Genomic DNA, 20,896 nt, shown 5'->3' on the forward strand with positions numbered 1-20,896 from the left:
GGACAAAGAGAGGAGAAGGAGGAAGGAAGGTGTGAAGGTGTGATTGTCTGGTGCTACTTTTTGGTGAGGGCAAGTGAATGAGGGAGGAAGAGAGGGAGAGTCGTGCGGTAAAGTGATGTATAATGACTCGTCCGTGCGTTGTGTTCAAGCGCGTGTGAGCGTAGAAAAAAGTAAGGAGCGCTTTCCCATTTCAATTCGCAACAGCTGGTGTCGAATTAACACATTTACCAGTGTGCATTTGGAGCAGATTAAAATTGCGCGTGGCGTGTGACTGTCGGTGCGCATGCATGTTTTTGTGTGTGCGCGGTGGTAGATGAGGGCCAAAAAAACAAGTGGTGTGTTTGTGTGTGGGGGCGTCTGTGTATTAACGCAATGGATCAGGGCATGGAGAAATGGCAGAGAGAGGCGAGGGAGAAAAAGAGAGGGAGGGAGGAAGCAGCGGGCAGAGATGTAGAGGGAAGGGGGGGGGGGGGGGGGAGCTCTAACCATCGGCTTTAGCTGCTGCCCTGGGCCGTCTCTCTAAGCCCTGTTTAGGAGGCTTTGGAGCTCAGATAGAAATAATCCCCCCACTCAGACACACACACACACACACATGCGCGCGCACACACATGCGCACAAACAAACGCACACACTTACACGCAAACGCACGCGCTCAAGTCGAGGCGGACAAACAAGTGCGTGCACACGCAGCAACAAGCAGTGACAGCACATTCGCCTTGACACGAAACCAACCACCCGCCCCCACACACACACACACACACACACACGCACACACACACACGCACACACGCACACACACACGCGCACGCACGCACACACACAGACACACACACACACACTCACACGGCGAGGCTGTCTGTGTGCCGCTTCCGCACGGTGGAGCACGGCGACATCAGCACGGCACCGTGACAAACACTTTACACACTCCAGCACTCAGCGGAGGGGAGGGAAGGAAGGAGGGGGAGATGGAGAAAGAGGGGAGGAGGCGGAGGAGGATATGAGCCAGGGGGAGGGAGGTGAGTGAGAAGGGGGAGGGGGGGCTAACAAATTAATAGGAGCCGGAGATATACACAGCTAGCGCTGCCGAGCGGGTTGGAAGGGTTGGGGGGGGGGGGGGGGGGGGGGGGGGGGGGAGGGAGGGGTGCGACGATGCGAGAGCAATTCATTCCCGTTTTCTCCTCGTTCGCTCTCTGGAGAGAGAGAGAGAGAGAGAGAGAGAGAGAGAGAGAGAGAGAGAGAGCGCGTGTTTGCTCAGGAGAAGGCAGAGAGAAAGAGACGGGGGCTTTGTGTGGCAGCGGAGAGGAAGAGAGCAGAGGGAGGAGGTGTTTGGCGGGTGCGGTGGTGGTGGTGGAGGGGGGGGGGGGGGGCGGCGTATAAAAACACAGGAGGAGAAAGCCGGAGCGAGGACGTGTGGAAATAAAAGGGGGGGGGGGGGGGGTGTAGCGGAGACGTTTGAGCGTGAAACGAGGGAAGAGCGGAAGAGAAAGTGACATTAAGACAGGGGGGCCAGGGGGGGCCTCGGGCTTTGCACAGGATGCAGTTTGTCATCTTCATCAGCCGACAGTTGGGGCGCACAGGGACTGAGGAGGGAGGGGACCCGGAATGGATGGAGAGGTGAGAGGGGGTAGGGTGAGCGGGTGAAGGGGGGAGGGGGGGGTCGCTCGGTGTTTAAGCGGAGCCTTTGAGAGACGTTGACCCTGTAATTGACCTGTGTCTCCGCCTACATCGCCGTGCCGACAAGCCGAGCCGCTGCGGCTAATCACTTAGTAACCCTGACCTGTCAATCAGACCGGGTCCTGCGAGGGGGGGGGAGGGAGGCAGGGAATGGTAAAGCAAAGGAAAGAAGGACAGAAAAAGGAAAAGAGGGAGGGAGTGAAGGAGTAATGACAGCACAGGGGTTATCATTTACTGGACCACCTGCCTCCTCCCACCAACCCACGGCCAACGAAGCCCTGGTTTTAAATGCAGCCAATCCGGGCCTCCAACGTGCACGCGCACATACACGCACGCGCGCACACACGTGCTGCTGTACAAAGCAAGAGTTCAGATAAGAGGGAGCCGCAGAGGGAGGGTGAGAGCGTGAGGGGGGTGACGGGTTTAGAGGAGATAAGATAGCAGTGTGAAGCAGACACGCAAGTAAAACAAGGAAGCGCAGTTTCTGTGCCGTACAGGTGTGTGTGTGTGTGTGTGTGTGTGTGTGTTAGCGCGCTACCTGTTGACGAGGGGGAAGATGGACACCAGCAGGTAGACGGAAGGATACCACTTCAACGGCTTGATCTCCTCCGCCAAGGACAGCTGGAGGACAGAAAACGGGACCACTGACCCATGTGCGAAAAATGTGCATGCTCACACTAACATTGATGTCGCTGGAACACACACACACACACACACACACCTTGTCTTAACAGGGGGATCAGCGCATTGAGGATACAACAAAGGCCAATTAAAGCCTAATAAAATATTAACCCGCTGATAATGCGCAATATCTACACATATTTATGAGAGGGAGCGGGGCGTGCGTGGGTGGGGGGGGGGGGTCCCAATTAAATCGGAAGCCCAGACGTGGCGGTAATGCGAACGGGGATGAGTTCAATATACGAGCGACGCAGGCGGCTAAAAGTCGATCTGGGGGATGTGTGTGTGTGTGTGTGTGTGTGTGCGAGCGCGCGGGGGGGGGGGGGCGCTGGTGGCGGAGAGCTTTTACAAGCCGTTATCTAATTCCCCGCAGAGGACTCGTGCGCTCGGAAGAAGGCTGAGAAGCGCGGCCCCTGGATCGATTTTCTGCGCTGTGCTGTTTTCTCCACACGCGCGAGCGCGAGCGCACACTCCCCCTCCTCCACTTTTAAACTAGGACGCGGTAGCAGTCACACACGCCCGCGCGCACAGTCGAGCCAGAAGGCATGGGCCCGCGAGCTCTGGTCTCCCCCCCCCATGCTGGAAAATTAATTACTCACCAGAAAATACCCCGAGGCGTTCAAGCTCTAGAGAAGGTATTCTTAACCATTCTAATGAAAATCACGAGGACCCACCCACCCGTGGTATTTCATTTTATGTACGTGCGTGCGTGCGTGCGTGCGTGCGTGAAAATAAAAAATATTCAATATATAAGCAGAGCTTTCACCGCGCCGCGTGCACGCAAGCAGGGTAGGGCGAGTGGAGCAGAAGGGTTAACATTAAGCATATGGGAAGCTCTGCCTTTGTCATCTCACCCGAGCGTCCGTGCATGTGTGTGTGTGTGTGTGTGTGCTGTGGAGGATGTGTCATTGGGAGGTACGAAAAGGGCGAGCCTGGAGCCTAAGGATCTTGGATGGAGGGGGGAGGGGGGGGGGGGGTAGATGTACAGTGTAGATAGAAGCAGGCATTTGAGGAATTTCAATGCGCAAGAGGCAGGATATGGACCAGGAGGACGAAGAGGAAGCGCGCTGCTAAAGAGCCTGGTGTTTTTAATCACAGCCCCCCCCCCCCTCCCCTCCCTCCCCACGCGGATTGAAAGCGTAATTGTGTGCGCCGGGCGCAGCGGACTCGGCATTAATGACGCACGCTATTACTGCCGCGTTGTCCGGAGTTACCGGTCTCCTTCACCGACGACAGGAAGCAAGAAATAACCACCTCCAAAAAGAGCAGCATCGGGTTCGCCCAGCAGAGAGAACATCACAATCAAGGACCTTTAAAAACAAGTTATTTTTGTACACTTAAAATCAGGGACCAAACGTATTTATAATTTCATAATGAAACGTTTCATTGAGAAATTAAAATCTTCTGCTGCATGATTAATACAATTATCCATCCCGAGATTTTACTCATGATTTAGAGCGTGCATTTATAAGTAAATTATGATGTTATTTTTGTATAGATGGCTAAGTAAACAGATGGATAAATACTTCTGTTGTTGCCGTTTACAACTTTCTAAATTTTAAACCAACATTGACAAATAGTCCTTTTGGAAAAGTTGAAATAGAAATTTAAACATGTATCATTTTTATTAGCGACCTCAAGAAGACGACGCTCTGCAACGTGAAGCTCCACACAAGCTACAAAATGGCAATTTTGGCGAGATTGATGTAGCAAATAAAAGGGCCGATAAAAGCCAAACGCATCCCGTTAAAGACACCGGCGAGGATTACTGGGATGCTCAGAGCATCTCACTATCTGACAGCTGGGGTGCCGATCCCTCCAAACGGAGGTATGCGCGTTCTGGCAGAGCAGCATGCGGCGCCTTGGAGACACAAAACCCAACTGTCCTTGCAGCTCAGAGCTTCGGAGCGCTTTCACGGTGCTGTTGACGTGGGGGGGGGGGGGAGAACAAAAAAAAAAACTAATTTGGCACAAGAATTAAGGACGGTTACATGGCGCGGGTAGGGCCTTCCGCTCTGCGAGGAACAAGGTCGAGCGTAACGTACGTGCACGCAGACACGCGAGCTGACACGTCCCATTGTGACTGGAAGCTTGTGTGGATCAGTAAACAAACACCCGGGGAAGATAACGAACAAGCAGCTCGCTGTTTGCTCAGCCAGCTTTGTTGCTACCCGACGGGACCGAGCTGCTGTGTGGGCAAATGCGTTCAAAAGTCTGCCTGTTTGGGTGTGTGTGTGTGTGTTCGGAAGGCCTCTTCTAAATAACCCCCTCCTCCCCCCACCACCACTTACCTATGCATGCACTAAGACCTTGTGGTGCTTGTACAGTGTGTGTGTGTGCGCGCACTCAAGCGTGACCACAAACAAATTGCTCGAGACACACAGAGATGTGTCGAAACCATGTGACTGACGGCCCTGATAACTGCCAACACCGGTTATGTACGTCATCTCTCCATCCCCACACACACACACACACACACACATACACACGAAGAAGGGGGATGGTGCCAGGCTGAGTCAGAGCGAGAAAAAAAAGATCAAGAATGGTGAACGCAGGAAACTACATGCGTGAATGCAAAACAAAAGAAGCATGCATGCGCGTGTGTGTGTGTGTGTGTGTGTGTGTGTGTGTGTGTGTGTGAGAGATGGCGACAGAAGGAGGGAGATGTGGCGAAGTGAATGGAAATAACCAGAGCCGGCGGTCTTCAGACACCCAGCAGGAATCGCTTTCTCTAGTTTACACCTGCTGCCACACACAGGCACACACACATGCACACACACACACACACACACACACACACACACACGCACACGCACACGCGCACACACACACAAGACCGAGAGCTCGCTGGCTTGGCAAGCACAATCGGGGAGGCTGTTGTTGTTGTTTTAAAGCATCGCAGCGCGTGCATAAACGCTCATAAATATTCATGTCCATGAACCTGGCTTGCTGCTTTATTCATGCTGGGTATGAGTACAAGAGAGGGAGAGAGATGGAGGGAGGGAAGGAGAGAAAACAAAAAGGGGGGAAGAGTGAGAGAGAGAGAGAAAGCAGGATCGAAGTGAGAGGCAGAGGAAAACAGATGGAAACGAGGAGAGCGATTGGGAAAGAGAAAAACGAGGAAACGAGTGATAAAAAAAACCCTGCTGACTTATTTACACTCTGTGCTGTACGTAGCAATTAGCACACATGAACAGTGCGTGTGTGTGTGTGTGTGTGTGTGTGTTGTCTGGGCGGTGAAGGTTACACCAGTTCAGTGTGCAGTAATTACATCTGCCACTTAGGGGCAGCATCTACATAACCTTAACCTTAACCCTAACATGCCCCTACCCACCCCCCCACACCCACACTCAACACCACTCCCCCCCCCCCCACACACCTCCCTGCAGGGTGGGGTAATAAGCAGGTACTACTGTTTTTGGTCATGAATAGGAGTGTGACCCTGATTACCTTTGTGCAGGATTTGTGGTTACGCAGGTGTTAGATGAGACTTCCCAATACCGGCGTATGTAATGGTCCTAATCAATGACATCATGTCAATCCATTCTGTCCAGCAGATTAGTACTGCCCTCCCATACATATATGAGACCATCTTTTAGAACAAATTTTCGAAAGAATATCTTTTTTTTAGGCTAAATCTCGGTTGATCATTTTGTAAACGATGGTCCATTTAGTGTCAAATGAAGAAGGGCAGACTTACTGTGATTGACGGGTTGCTGTCAAACTCGAGGTAACACAACAGCGGTCTACCAACCTGTGTGTTACAGCACGGTGACAATGTTTCACACGACAACGAATTACGTACAAATGTCTCTCTGTAACAGGATGACGTGTCGCGGCGTTACTAACAGCCCACTGAAAACAGAACTGCATGTAAGAGAAGGCCAATTATTATATGCCATGAGTATAGAAATTAATTGTTTACAGCAGGGGTCCCTAACCTTTTTTGCCTCACGGACCGTTTTCATGTTAGACACTATTTCGCAGACTGGTTTTGGAGGGGTGGCGGATAAACACAATAACCGGCCGACGGGGGCGTGATGCTCGCGCGCTCTGTCCGCTGGGCAGAACGCAGCGAGTAGTGGGAAATTAGATAAGGTGAAAAAAAAGGCTTGGTGACGCTTGGGAAATATCTCGAGGGGGATGCCTGCATGTAATTACGAGAGAATCTGGTCAATTTTCAAAATGACAAAAATATATATATTTATGTGGTGCGGTCCGGTACCAAATGGCTCACAGACCTGTTCCGCTCCACGGCCCGGTGGTTGAGGACCCCTGGATTACAGGGTGTTTAACGTATCCTGATAATGAATTAATTACTTGACTTCTTTCTTTACTGGGCTTGTTACCGTTACCGTTAATTATAATTCTTCTTTGGCATAGCAGAGTTCGGATCATGTTGTTTTCGCTAGTGGTCTTCTTCACAGCACATTTTGTTTGGTCTGTAGAGCAATGACAACAATGTGTTGAGCATAAACGCCAAGCACTCCAAAGCAGACAACAATTTGCGACAGCTAAAACCATTTATGACACTAATTGGATATTAGTCTGCTGCTTGAGAGTTTTTAGGTTTAAAAAAAAAAAAAAAAAACAGCACAAAGGAAACCGTGCCAACGATTCACAGTTGAGATATTTCCGATCAACGCGGATCTTGCGTCATAGAGATATTGTACAATAGGACTTCTTTCTGCAACCAGAAGAGTCGCCCCCTGCTGGGCATTAGAGGGAATGACATTGTTTACACACTGCGTGGGTTTCCCTCGGAACAGAACTGGAGATTGAGGCCCCTTTTCCCGACAGCCTATTTTCACAAGCTGACTTCTCTAGATCTTAATATTTTTCACAGGTATCCTCCCCTGTCCTTCTTTCCCTTTCAGTAAGGTCAGGAGCAGAGGCACCGCGGCTCCCAAATTTAAATATACATGGACGGGCAGGCGCGCATAGCGCACACACACACAAACACAAGGTGTCACAAGGTCAAATTGCTCCCCACCGTTTGACATCTACCCAGCGGGAACACCAAAACTAATCCTGCACACACTCTAATCCTCACGCTCCGTGTGTGCGTGTGTGCGGAGAAATGTGACTCTCGGACAGGCCATTACCTTTCGTCTCTCTCTCTCTGGGTTGAAGGTTCCCAACCATGACTGCATCTGCGCAGAAAAGACACAAAATGGAAAGAAAAGGTCAGCGCAGATACTTTGAGGGGGTGGGGAGCAAGAAGAGTGGAGGGTTTGATCATTTTAATCAGTTGTTTTTCCTCGAGAGGCCTGACGTTTAGAGGTGACAAGCTGGAAAAAAATATCCCATCGGCTATCACACCAAAGCAAAACCCCTCCACCGTATCCGCCATCCCTGCCTAATTCGCGACACAGTGCGAAGCTTTCAGCTTTCAGGCAGAGGGGAGCGCTTAAAGCGCCTCCCGGCATCTCACGAGGAGAGGGGAGTGATCAGCTTCAGCGCACACAATGTGACACGAGGAAGAGAAAGAAAAAAAGGTAAAGGGTTGAGAGAAAGGGGAGACGCTTTTTTTTTTGTTGTTGAAGAAGTGTTAAAGGAAAAAAGGAAAAAAGTGGAGCAAACATGGCAGATCTGAGATCTCCAGAGAGAACGTGGGAATACTTTCCACCCTTCCCCCCCCCCCCCCCCCCCCCCCCGTCTCATCTCTCCGGGGAATGCAGGGAAAATGTCAACAGACGCGCGCAGGGAAGCTCACACACACACACACGCACAAAGCCCGGCGTCTGTAATGGTGGGATTGGTGCTGGGCCGCCCTTGAGGGGGTGGAGGGTGGGGGGTAGGAAACCAGAAGGTTTATGTTACCCAAGACATCAGAGACAAATCTCTGGAGGCCTGGTGTGAGCGTTCACACGCGCGGCACAAAGAGGCCGCGTGAACGATGTGCACTAACAGCTCCGCTGTTCTGCCATTTATTAACTGGAGGTTGCCATGGTTTCTCCACGCTGACGCGTGATCATCATTGTAAATCTGTGTGTGCCCGTGATGCGTTAGTAAACCGAAAGAGCAAGAAAAAAAAAAAAATGTAATTCAAATAATTACAATAATAACAATAATTAGCCGTTGGGTCATTAGACGGAACTTGCCCCAGAGCAACGCAATCCGTGACATATCGACCGTGAGGGGGCTGTCACGAGGCCAGCTCTGTGCGGGCCGCGCTTTTGTTCCAATCTCTGTTAGAGCCGCCGCGAGACGAGCGTCTCGGGCGGCGTGCCGGTTAAGTGTTGAGGCGCGAGGCTGAAGAGGGAAGGAGTGGGCATGTACAAATGGCCCACATAAAAACAGACGCCGGCGCGCTTTCAGACCTCGCTGTCTGGCGTGATAATGACTCATTAGCTTTCAAATCCCTCCAGTTAGTGCGAGCCCGCGCAGTCACTGCGGGTGCGTCCGGGTTTTTCCAAATAATCCTGTTGTAACTCGGTCTTGGTAAACTAATGAGCTCCAGATTTGTACCCCCTCCCCCACACCCCCACGAACTGTCTGGAAAGCGAAGGAACTTCTCCGTCCAGCTAACGTCCCACCTCTCCCCGCTCAGCCTCCTCGTCTTTATCCCCTTTCCCCCGATGCGTCGCCACCTACCCGGCTTTCAAAGCCTTTGAAACTCTTTCATGTGAGACAGCCTGCAGCTGAAAAGAGATAAGGTTTGAGCTCTTCATAAATATGATAGAGAAAGCAAAACGACAGAGTGAAGAGGTGGTGGTGGTGGAGGGTGGGGGGGAAGGGGGGGACTGAGGAAGAAGAGGGGGAATAGAGACAGAGACACAGACAGAGAGACAGACCGAAGGAGCGGGAGAAGAAGAAAAAAGGTACAAAGCGAGACAGCTGAATGCTGTGAGCTGAATGCCTTATGAGATGCGACATTCTAATTCATTCTCTTTCTCGTATTCACGATGAAGAGAAGTAGTCTCTTCCCCTCCCTTTCAGCCGCCTGCCTCTCCGAGGTCGTCCGCCGGCAGCTCGGCTATCTTTGAATCTGTCTCACCCTCCCTGTCGCTCTCGCTCTGCCGCCCCAAACAAAGAGCGGTGGCTATTCACCGCGAAGCCCGGCAGGGCTTCAACCCGGACGCGTCCCCGCGCTCCGGTTTTGTATGGGGCGACATGGTGGTAACACGCGTCTGCCACTACCTTTCCCAGCGGGCAGCACAGCCACGCCGCGGCGTCACATCGGGGGAATGTGAGCTATGTGTGTGTGTGTGTGTGTGTGTGCACGGAGCGTTGCCCCGGGGCTCCTGCTCCACCCTCACAATGGAAAAAATCACACAGAGCTACGAGCCAACACGGAGGGGAGATCGACCGAGTGGTAAAGCAATTAATCGACTGATTACCTTCACAAACAGACTGTTCTGAGAGGCTGGAAGAATGGGCCAGGTGGCGTTTCTCAGAACAAGTAAACACATATGGACAATTAGAAGCGCTGTCTTTATGGACTAGTTCAAGTCCATTACAGCTGGCAGAGAAAATAAAAAATGTGAAGAAGTAGAAGTGCTAGATTAGAGGGTTATGCCCAAAACAACAGTCCAGAAACCCATTGTGTTCAATTTACACACAAAATGATGATCTGGATCAAGGGAGCCGTCGACATTACTGAATGACAAATGAATTCAAGCCATGTAGCTTTGATCCTATTGTCTTACATGAGGTCTTCATTCCAATTAGCTGCGAAGGGACTTAGACTGCACCCCCCCACCCAGGAATTTTGTTAAAAACGTATAAAAAACGACCTATCACACACACATTATTTTGTGAGGAACATTCCTGAGTCTATTTTCTTTTGAGATGTCAGTTTTCACTAATGTCCCTTTTCTAAAAGGTCATACTGCACTTTCAGCTAAGCTGCTGTTGTCTCGGCCGGCTGCTGGTCTCAGGCGTATCGGGCACTCACCCTTGCGGTGGCCACGCAGATTATCCGGGCGTAGCAGCAGATCATCAAGAAGATGAGGCTGAACAGAGGCACATACCATCTACAAAAAAAACACAAACACGAAAAAGATGAAAAACCCACAGGATTTAATACATTTTGAATCCACAAGTAGGGGACGTATATCCTAATAGAATTCCTACCGTGACCGGACGTAATAACATTCTAGGTGTCCAGTGTTACGATAGAAGGGCTGTCTAAAGCGATTAGAGAAAAATCCTCTAATATAATTTCCTCTGCGATAGGAGAAGGCCATATTTGTTAAGGGTGGGATTTGGTGAATTTGTTTTGCTTTTTTTCATAATTTCTCACTCTGTTAAGGTATGGGTAAGGCCGTGTGGACACCGGGGCAGCATTATTCTGAATAGCTTAAGCATTAGGGACACGCGGTTTGCACAGCACCCTGCACAGAGCCTGACTCAGCGTGCTGCACGTATAGTTTCTATGATTAGAGAAAAAGGCAGATAAAGAAGAAAACAAAAGGCAAAGTCACCACAATCCGGAAGTGTATGACATTCACATGGGATGAAGGTTTTAACAATCAAGGGAGGTGCTGGGGAGAGAATAACATGTCAGGTATTTCTGAGCGGATGAGAGAGAGCGAGACGAACGAGGGGTGATGGATTTGCAGGAATGGCAGCCTTGTGTTATGCAACCTCTCGGGAGGTGATGTAAGCTCAGAGGAGTTTCAGCCTCTCCCTCTCATCATGAAACAGCCCTTTGTCTGGCTTTGATAGACAGGTTCCTGGGCACCGTGTCCCTGTTCAGCCTCAGTTGCTCATGGCAGTCAAGGCCATGCGGTGCCACGCACCTGGCACAAATGCCATAGGTATATCAACAGAAATGGAGGGGGTATATATATATATATATATATATATATATATATATATCTCACATCACAGCCCATCCACATATTGGGTTGTGCAGAGCCCAATCATGATCGATGTGGAAAACAGGAATGTGTCCCCGATACATGAATACAGGAAGGTACATGGCTTGGAAGGAAAATAGATTGAGGCCAAGGGCGCACATGGAAAGAGTAGGACATGTGTGTTAAAAACCTGAAAGGCAAATTTTAGATTCATGGCCTAATTTCACTTTGTTTGTATTGAGCATTAACGAAATAAACTTTTTATTGCCAGGGTAATACAGGATGGGAGCCTTTGTTTCACGGTGGTAAATGGGGGGGTGGGGGGGGTTAGGGCTGCTTTGCAAATCCATGTTTCCTCACGCCTTATAGGGAGCATCAATATGCAAAGAACACACACCCTCTTTGAGCGTGTGCGTGTGCGCGTGTATGTGCGCGTCCACGCAGGTTCAATAGTGGCATGGGACAATGATGAAAGCCTTCTTGGGGAAGGGAGGAGGGGTGGGGGGGGGACCTGCGCAAGCGTCACCTCGGTGTGATTTAATAACCCGCGCCCCGGCATAAACAGCGTCCAATTACGCTAGCGCGTGTCCCGTTAATGATGGAGAGACGAGGTGGGGGGGTAGCGGGGCGGAGAGCGAAAAGGAGGGGGCGGCCTTTTTAACGATAGCGTGGGGGGATTAGGGGGGCTGCGAGGAGCGGAGAATGACGGGCGGCAGCTACAAAGTGCTCTAATTAGCATGATAATGATCTGCCATTAGAGTCCGCTGTGCTCTACAGCTGAGCACTACCCGAGAGAGAGAGAGAGAGAGAGAGCAGGAGGGAGGGAGGGAGAGAAAGAGAGAGAAGGGAGAATGGAGAGAGAGAGAGAGAGAGAAATAGAGGCAGTGAAAGAGCGAGAAGATGCGGGGAGGGCAGGGGGATGATAAAAGCGAAGACACGAATAGAGGTGAGGATGGGAAAGGTGGCGGGATGAGGCAGATCGGGGGGTCAGGAGGACCAGGAAGAGCAGAAATAAGAAGGGGGGGATTGGCTGATTCAAAGACAGGAAAAAGGATGAGGTCATTCCTTTGTGAGAGGAACAGCAGAGAGGAGCTGCAGCCGTAGGATTGACTGGCTGAAGGACGGAGAGAAAGGCTGCTGAACTGAGGGGGTTTTGAACAGTGAGCCTGGAAGCGGAAAGAGGTGATCGAGGCAAACGTGCAGAGATTCGATCTCTCCCCTCCCTCCCTCCCTCCCTTCCTCCCCCCATCTCCCCTCTGTGGTGAATAATGAGGCCGCGATGAAAAAAAAAATGTAATTGAAGAGCTCAGTAGGAGACGGGAGAGGTACTGCAGGGACCCGTCTGTGCGGGTTAGCACTCAACTTTGACAAAGCAAGATGGAACTGCTGAGTGACAGATCAAGATCTACCTGTTCAACCAGTCCGACAGGGACAGAACAACCCCAGAGACAGAAAGGGAGGAGGACACGACACAAAGGCCAGGCAGAGCAGGGTGTGTGTGTGTGTGTGTGTGTCAAATCTCAAATCTAAAAAGACTATGGCCACGTCCACACCACTACATTTCCGTTTTAAAAAGAATAATTTGTAGTGTACATGAGGGTAAACGCTTATGTTTGGAAACAATGAAGTCGCGCTTCATTCAGCTGTCATTGGGGCGATTAGCAATTAGCTTGTCCAGCGGTGTGTTCAGCCCTCTGAACGTTTGAAGTCAGAGTTTGCCGCTTGGAGAAAGACGATGGACACGTAACGGAAGGATTTCCTTTTCTTGTCAATGCTTATTGTGAAGTCCACACATAAACTGTAAAGGAACAAAAGCAGTAGTTTATCTCCACCTAGAAGAGCGGGTGAGAGAACAGGCAATGAAACAGAGGGGAAATGAGCGAGGGACATTTGCTGACAATATTTATTCATATTTATATTTGCTGTTTGTTGAGAAAGACCTGCAACCTTGTAGCCAATGCTGAAAAACACAACTTTTAAAAACGTAAAACCCACTCAAAGTGTTGAGTTTAGATCTTAAGTATAATGCACTACCTTTCATTATTATTATTATCGTATTTTTGGTAAACAAACAGACAATGTACTTCTTGTTGAAATGTCCAGTGTACATGAATAGTGAAGTGGTATTTGTTTTCAGTTGTTATTATGGGCGGAGATCAAATCGCAAGCAATGCTGAAACGCCTGCAGCCGGGGATCGGGTTTTTTAAAGTATTTTGCCTTTTGTTCCTTTAGTTTCTTTGTGAACATCACAATAGTAGTGCAGATCAAAAACAATTGATGAGAAAAGAACATCCCTCCGTTTATAAGTTGCTCCAATCCTCTACATCAGCAGGAGTAGAGGTTAAAAACAGCTTCTAGTATTGACAACAAGGTCTGCAACGCCTTTAATACGTTATCCATGTTGAATTTATTTGCTGGTGGGTAGGTAAGCTGTGTGACGCATCAGGGAAGGACACGTTGTGAATGCTAAAACCCAATCGAGTAGAGAATGCAGGGGACCTCGTTTTCAAAGGTCGACGTCTGTCCGGACCACAGGGTGACCCCTTAGTTTTCAAACCAACCGATGAGCAGCAACCCGTTGATTGTTAACGCTATATGTTGACGTAGCAGAAGGTTTGAAGGTGGTGGTGTGGATGTAGCCTCAAGGTTAAATGGACATGATAGCAGCTACGTTAGCACAATATAATGCCTAAACATGGTCAGCTGGTATATTGTTGACAATGTTTGGTGAGTTTTCTATGAAGCACAGTTCAAACTGATATTTCTTGCCTGAAGACGGCACTCCAAAGGATCACCTGTTCAATTTAGTAGACCCACCTTTGGTGGCCATACAGGAGTTGAATACCAAGTAATTAAAATGCATTCTCATGACAACATGAATGTCTGTATTAAATGTCACGGCAATCCATCCAACATGTCACTAAAAACAGGAAATGTCAACTTCATGGAAAAGTCAGGGGTCACCAAAAGTAATTAAGATTCATCCTCAAGGGACCAAGATGCAATCCCTGTTAAGCTATTTCAACCCAGGACCAGAAAGCTTGACCAACTTCACCGTCCCCGAGCAGCCGTGCTAATTATAAGCTTCCATTTGTCATTCTCTGTTTCTCGGTGCCACGCCTGACCGCGGACCCATGACACACCGCCGGGGACCTCGAAGAGCGGTGACTCAGCTAAGCTCGAGTGCTTCCGATTGCTGACTCAACCCCTGAAATCCTGCACCTCCATCACAAAACGCTGTCCTCTGCTTTTCACTCTCCTTCCTCTCTCATCCCCGTTCACACCGTCCTCTTCCTCCTCCTCCACCAAACTGCTCCCTCCTGTCTGCGCCGCTTGGCTGAACTCTGATGAAGACACACTGCGGGGGAGTGGGCAGAGACCGGGGTACCTCTCCCGCTCTCGCTTTCTCTCCCTCGCCCTCTCTCTCCACTTCTCACCTTTAACGCTAAAACCTCTGCTCCCCGGCACCCTTTGCCAGCAAGCTGTTGGCGGCGCGCGTGTGTGTGTTTTTTTTCTCTCTCTACCTTGACTGGTGCTGCCGTGGCCTCTAATCTCTCGTCTGGTTTGATGTAATTAGAGCTAATGAAGATTCCCTGATCCTCGGAGCGACTTGTCCCCCTGGGCCACGGCAGCGAGGAAAACTAGAAAGAGCCGGGGAGCAGAGGAGCGCTGATAAAAGAGACACGGTCTCGTTTAGCGCAGCTGATAGCTATGTGTTGTTCCGCGTGTGTGTGTGTGTGTGTGAGCGGGAGTGTGTGTGTGTGTGCTTATTTGTTTAGAAAGATTGATTCCCTGCTGATGCTGCGAGCAGCAACGCGATTACCTTGGCTCACGGCAAAGGGTTGTTGTGTTCATGTGCGTGTCTGTGCGTGTGTGTGCGTGTGTGTGTGTGGCTAAGCGTCTGTGCCGGGGGATTGGCAGAGCCCTGGCAGACTTAGGGCCAGTTGTAGAAAGCAGTAGACAGGCATAATCCTTCATAGCCCTCCTAAACACTTAAATACACAGTGTAGCAACTCCCCTAAATCTGACAAGGCAGAGACAGACACATCCACATGTGTGTGCGCGCACACACACATAAACACACGTGCACGCACGTCTTGGCCTTACACCAGGAGGGAAAAACCCCCAAAGGCTCCCCTGACATGCAACCCTTCACATTTCCCCGCCGAGGCAGCACAGCCCCCCCCCCCCCGCCCCCCGCCTCCCCCCCTTCGCCCCCCATCACCACCAGTGGAATGGTTGCTTTGATGCCGGCGCTGAAAGGGTCTACTTACATCCCAAATCTCCAGGCTACGTGATCGTCTGTGATCCAGCTGGGGAGAGAGAGAGAGAGAGAGAGAGAGAGAGAGAGAGCGATGAGGGGGTTACAAAGGAAAGGGAGCGCGTGAGTGGAAGAGAGACTTGTGTGACTGCGGGGTGGGGGGGGGGGGGGGCTGTGCAGCTGTAGCTATTAATAAGCCGAGAGTGGAAAGAGAGAGCCGAGCTCGGAGATTAAGGGCTCTGTCCCAATTCTCATTCCGCCGCTGCCTCCTCCTCCTCCTCGTCCTCTCCTCTCCTCGGACCCCCCCCCTCCCCCCTCCCCGGCTCCCTTCACCTCACGCCTTTAACTACCGTCCAAACAAATGATGCCGTCCCTATTCAGTGCCGACAACTGGAGACTGAGGCGAGGAGTTTAACTCTTCAAAGATGTGCCGATAATTGCCCATTTTGATCACATAGAATCTTATGCTGGAGGGAGCCTTTCTGCAGCTGCAGCGAGGCCAGCGCTGTGGCCCCTCGTGGAAAGGAAAAGACATTTAACAGAAAATCTGCTGTGGCTTGCTGGAAAAGAAAAAACGTTGCCGCACTCACCACCAGGCTCCGGCGGGGCCGTAGTAGCCCTTTAGCAGGGGCAAGGAGGCCATGACCAGAGGAAGCCCCCACGCCGTCAGATGGTACAACCTGATAAGAGGCAGACATTCATTTCATTATGCACACCAGGACCCGGGGAGAAAAGAAAAAAAAAAACACACATGGCTAAGTCAATCCTTTTTTTTCCGGTTTGTCCATTGTTAGCGCTCACATCTAAAGGGGTCATGAACCATAATCATCAAAGATATGATTTACAGAGGAGATGTCAGCATCAAAAACACAAATGGGATGCAGATTTTCACCATGCGGGTTTGCGATTTGCCAAAAACATTTGCGGAAGACTAAACTAAACTGCTCACATTTTAAAATCAAAGGGCTTGGTAGCGCTGGAGAAGCTCCTATAGCTATCAATGAAAAGATGATAGGACCATTGACGTCCTCTTAAGAAATCTCAATCTCTCAACCTGGCTCTGCGTGTGTGTGTTAGACAGATGAGGTGTGCGCTCCAGCGTGTTGGGCGTCTCTGTGGGCGTCGATACTTTATAGAGCGCACAGCGTCGCCCGGTCAATAGAGTGGAAGTCCTACCCTGACTTGTTCCAAGTGTGGTCAATCGAGCGGTTGGTGACGCGGTTGACACACACTCAATCCCACACACACACACACACACACACACACACACACACACACACACACACACCCCTTCTCACCCTGATTTCACGCAGTATCTCCCCTCTCTGCCCTCATGTGACAGACAGCAGAGTTTGTGGGAGGTGGTGGAGAACGTGAGACAGCGTATGGTTAAAACAGAGCTGGATATGGGTGGTAAAGAGACATAGGAGACGTATAGATCCAGAGAGAGAGAGAGAGAGAGAGTTTGAATCGAACACAAGAGGCAGTGTGAGTTAGAGGGAGAACAGGGAAGAACGGGGAAGAAAAGGGAAATGGTTGGGAGAAGAAAAAAAAAAAAGAGAGCAACTGAGCGAGTAAAGGAGCGAGAAAAGAGAGAGCGCAAGGGAGGACGAGAGAGAAAGAAACACACAAAGAGAGAGAGGGAGAGCGGTGGTGGGAGGGGAGATATAAATGCTGAAATCAGTGCTGCCAGTCCGTGGCGTGACAATTGGTGCAGGGAGGGGGTGTGGGGGGGGCTTGTCAGGAAATCAATGTCGAGAGCTCGCAGACCCCGCAGATACGCACGCACGCACACGTGCGCGCTCTTGCCGGCGCACACACACTCGCAGCGCTTTTGAGAGGGGAGATGACGAGGTCCGGGGCTGCGCGCAACATGGGCTTAATGAGGCACAGCAGGGCCGCTATGCGCTCTGTATTCCACACACCTGCCTGCGCGCACACACACGCACGCACGCACACACGCACACGCGCACACGCACACACGCACACACGCTCATATAGAAATCTCTCTCGGGGCTCAATCTCATTGCTCACCGCCTCACAACACTTCCTTGCCCCCACCCCCCCACCCCCCATCCACTTTGCCGGAATCCGCCCTTCAAATGCACATTAACACGCGCGCACGCATCCGCGTACGCACAAACACTTCCCGTCCCCTCTTGCATCCACTTCAATCACTCTTAGATCATCCAGCCTCCGTTTTCCATCTCCTCTGGCGATTTGTTCATTCATAAACCATCACGCTGTGCCGTCACTCTGTGTGTGTGTGTGTGTGTGTGTGTGTGTGTGTGTGTGTGTGTGTGTGTGTGGGGGGGGGGGGGGGGTGGGAGGGGGGGGGGTGCTGCCTAATTGTGCATGCATGCAGCACCCCATACACGCCTGCCAAATCGCACACGTCTTATGTGGGCAGTTAATACGGGATAAGAGAACCCCTCCCCCTCCGTTGCTCTATAACCTATTAAGCGCAGGGTTTGCGTTTTTTCTTAGCCTGCGTGATCGGCCCCCGAAGCAGCAACAGACACGTCCTGCGCCCGCCTGGTCCCCCTGGACCCATGAGATGGTGTGCAGCTGACAAGGCGCTCCAGCAAACTGATTTTGCCCCCCCGCCTCCCCATCCCTTTCCCTGCGCCCCATAAAGCCGTCTCTTTCTGAGTTATAACACCATTATATCGTCTGGCTTATTGCTAATCAATGCAGGGAGACTCCCAGGGTGGAGTGTGTGTGTGTGTTGGTGGGGGGCGGGTTGCACCTCTATTTCCTCTGCCTTAGCCCCCTCACACAAGGAAGGGGTCTGCACCTAAAAATCAACTTGCAAGTTGCCGCTCACTCATTAAAGGTTTTTTTTTTTTTTTACCTCTCACAGAGCGTGTACATTATTTATTTTTTTCAGAATTTGTGTTTGTGTCAACCGCTCCACGCGAGGCATGGAAAATGAGAAAATATCCCTCACACACACACACACACTGCTGCGGAGAGCGCTCATGGGAGTTTGAGCGACAGAAACGCAGAGCCGCAGAGCGTGAAGATTAGTGCGCACGAACACGCGCACACTTAACGGCTGACACTCACTCCCTTTTCAATTAGAGCGTCGGCTGGAACAGAAAGGGGGAGGGAGGGGGGGGGGTGGGGGAGGAGGAGGAGGAGGAGGAGGAGGGGAGGCTGTCAATGCTCCGCGGGGAGACACATGCTCTGGCGGACCAAACATACGCGCACACGCGCACACACAGGGGAACGATCGCAACTAGAGACAAACACACAGCTATTGAAGAGCCAGGGACCCGTTTGTGCACACGAGGGAGGGTCACCTGACATTATTTTGTCAATTAACTGATTAGGCAGATGGTCAGACAACCAAACGGTAACTAAATTCATAATATATTAAACACGTTAGTCATTTAGAAGCCTATCACATCTTTTTCAGATTAAAAAATGTAAGGTTTTTTTTAGGGATAATTAATAGCAGCAGCGTTCTTTGCCACACTCACATCTCGTATCGGTTGGTGCTGATTTCTCTCACCAGGTTGAGGTAGAGGTTCAGAGTGATGAGGCAAACCCAGGCCAAGGCGCTCCAGTCTGCAGAGACATGCACACAGAAAAACAACAAGGTCAAAACACAACACAGCCCCCCCACGCCACAAAAAACACAACCACACACGTGTGTTGTGTTGTGCACCAACACACACTTGTGTGGTTACGAGCGTGTGCGCGTGCATGTTTCCCTCTTGATAAATGAAGGCCCATTTCGCAATAATACGAGGGAAACCTGTGGCTTAGGGTGATGGATGAGAGGGGGGAGCTCAGAGAGAGATAATGATGAACTGTGGAAAAGCGGAGGGAGATAAGCAGAGGTGGGGGCGAGAGGGAGGGGGGGGGGGGGGGGCGATCCGAGAGGGGAGGGTGAAGGAACTGAGGAGAATAGAAGAAATGAAGAAAAGGGAGAGGAAGGGGCGAAGTCAGCGGAGGGGAAAAAAATGAATATATTTCATCGAAGAGAACGCTTCCTTCCCTTTTTTTCTGCCTTCATATTTCAGGTCAGGTTACAAAGCCCCCCCCCCCCAACACACACACACACGCGCGCACGCACGCACCCACACACACACAGGAAACCAGCACAGTTTTCACACTAAGGCGACGGCCAGAGGAAGTGTGTGCTGCGGCTGAGAGAGGAGGAGGCCGTCTAATCAATAAATCACTGTCACCACGTGTATTACGTAACCTCCGCTTCCTCTTAGCTCCCGCTCGGCTTCACCGACCTGTCTCGGTGTCGGCCCCCCGCTCCCACCGCGCTCCGCTTCAAACACACTTCAGAACATTTTCCGTTTTATGGGTCGGAGCTAAAAGCGGAGCCGCGTGCTCCCGCTGGACTTGGCGCCTCGCTCAGCTGCTGTTTATGTGCGGCCGTTTGTCCTGAGCGGGAGGGATCCTCGGCTCCAGCCCCCGCAGCACTAACTCACTGCCCATTACCCTGCATTGTAGTGTGTGTGTGTGTGTGTGTGCGTGCGTGTGCGTGTGCCTCTGTGGCCGACAAAACAAGCCTGCTGGAGTGTTTGTATTAGCAGCCGATCCGCGTGCTAATCGACGCTAATAGAGCTGCATTTGCAACAAATGCCAGAAAATAGATGTGCACAGGAACCGGTTTCATTTTTCCAAGTGACAAGGAAATCTCCCCAACGACCCTAAATCGAGGACCTGCAGATGGGCCCAGCTAAGATGCTGGAGACCTGCACTGTCGTCACAGCAGATGGCGATGGGCCAATAAGTGCAGAGCGTGGTGCTCCACTCCCATTCTTGGTTTGGGTGTGTGGATTCTAAATGACACATTGACACCCTTGACAACAGTAGTGTATACAAATAAAAGCAAATATCCTCCCAGTTTTCTTTCTTTTTTGTGTGAGTGATGCCGAGTTGACTTATTGAGGAGATTAGGAAATGCGTTGACACATTTAAAAACATCCCTTGATCAAAAAGGATAGCCATACCATGAGAAAATATAAAGCCAACAGAAATAACTGCAGTGTTTCTAACCTTTTTGCCTTCCGGAAATAACAACCCACGTCGCATTTTAAATGAGCTCTAGGAGCCGGAGCAATCAGTTTCAATGCACATTTTGTTCTCAAGCCAAAATAGCAAAATGACATTACATGTGACATAGGAGCTCATATGAGTCATTTTAAAATATTTACTCCACCTCTATTGATGGAAGAGGCCCAGTGAGGAGTTCATAGGGTTTGTCTTACCAAAGTAAGTTAACCAGCAGGCCTGGAAGTCACACAGAGCTCCCTCTGGATGTGAGTCACCCTGGGGAAGGAAGGAAGGAAGGACAGCAGGGAAACGTTTTCATAGACGACAAACAGAAAAAACAGCCTCTGCCATGTGGGTGTTCAGTGAAACAAACTCGAGTAACTCACCATGACATATGCTACACTGTCGAAGAAGGCGGCTACAGTCAGGCTCAGAATCATCTTCTGTCGG

At 50.7% G+C, this 20,896-nt stretch overlaps 1 protein-coding gene across 3 annotated transcripts in view; it reads right to left on the reverse strand.

Moving 5' to 3' along the window:
- The window catches only part of si:dkey-100n23.5, a 43,051-nt gene that overhangs the window by 17,364 nt on the left and 4,791 nt on the right, over window positions 1-20,896 (reverse strand). Inside the window, exons 4-11 of one of the 3 annotated variants that reach the window (XM_037488748.2) lie at window positions 20,833-20,889; window positions 20,662-20,722; window positions 18,910-18,997; window positions 16,015-16,104; window positions 15,438-15,476; window positions 10,256-10,334; window positions 7,461-7,508; window positions 2,213-2,295 (exon numbers count right to left, since the gene is read on the reverse strand). In XM_037488748.2, coding sequence (XP_037344645.2) covers window positions 2,213-2,295; window positions 7,461-7,508; window positions 10,256-10,334; window positions 15,438-15,476; window positions 16,015-16,104; window positions 18,910-18,997; window positions 20,662-20,722; window positions 20,833-20,889 — 545 coding nt within the window. The remainder of the gene's footprint in view (window positions 1-2,212; window positions 2,296-7,460; window positions 7,509-10,255; window positions 10,335-15,437; window positions 15,477-16,014; window positions 16,105-18,909; window positions 18,998-20,661; window positions 20,723-20,832; window positions 20,890-20,896) is intronic. The other 2 variants (XM_037488749.2, XM_037488750.2) reach the window with 2 other exon arrangements.

Source organism: Pungitius pungitius, chromosome 10 (assembly GCF_949316345.1).
Source record: "Pungitius pungitius chromosome 10, fPunPun2.1, whole genome shotgun sequence".
NCBI lineage: Eukaryota > Metazoa > Chordata > Actinopteri > Perciformes > Gasterosteidae > Pungitius > Pungitius pungitius.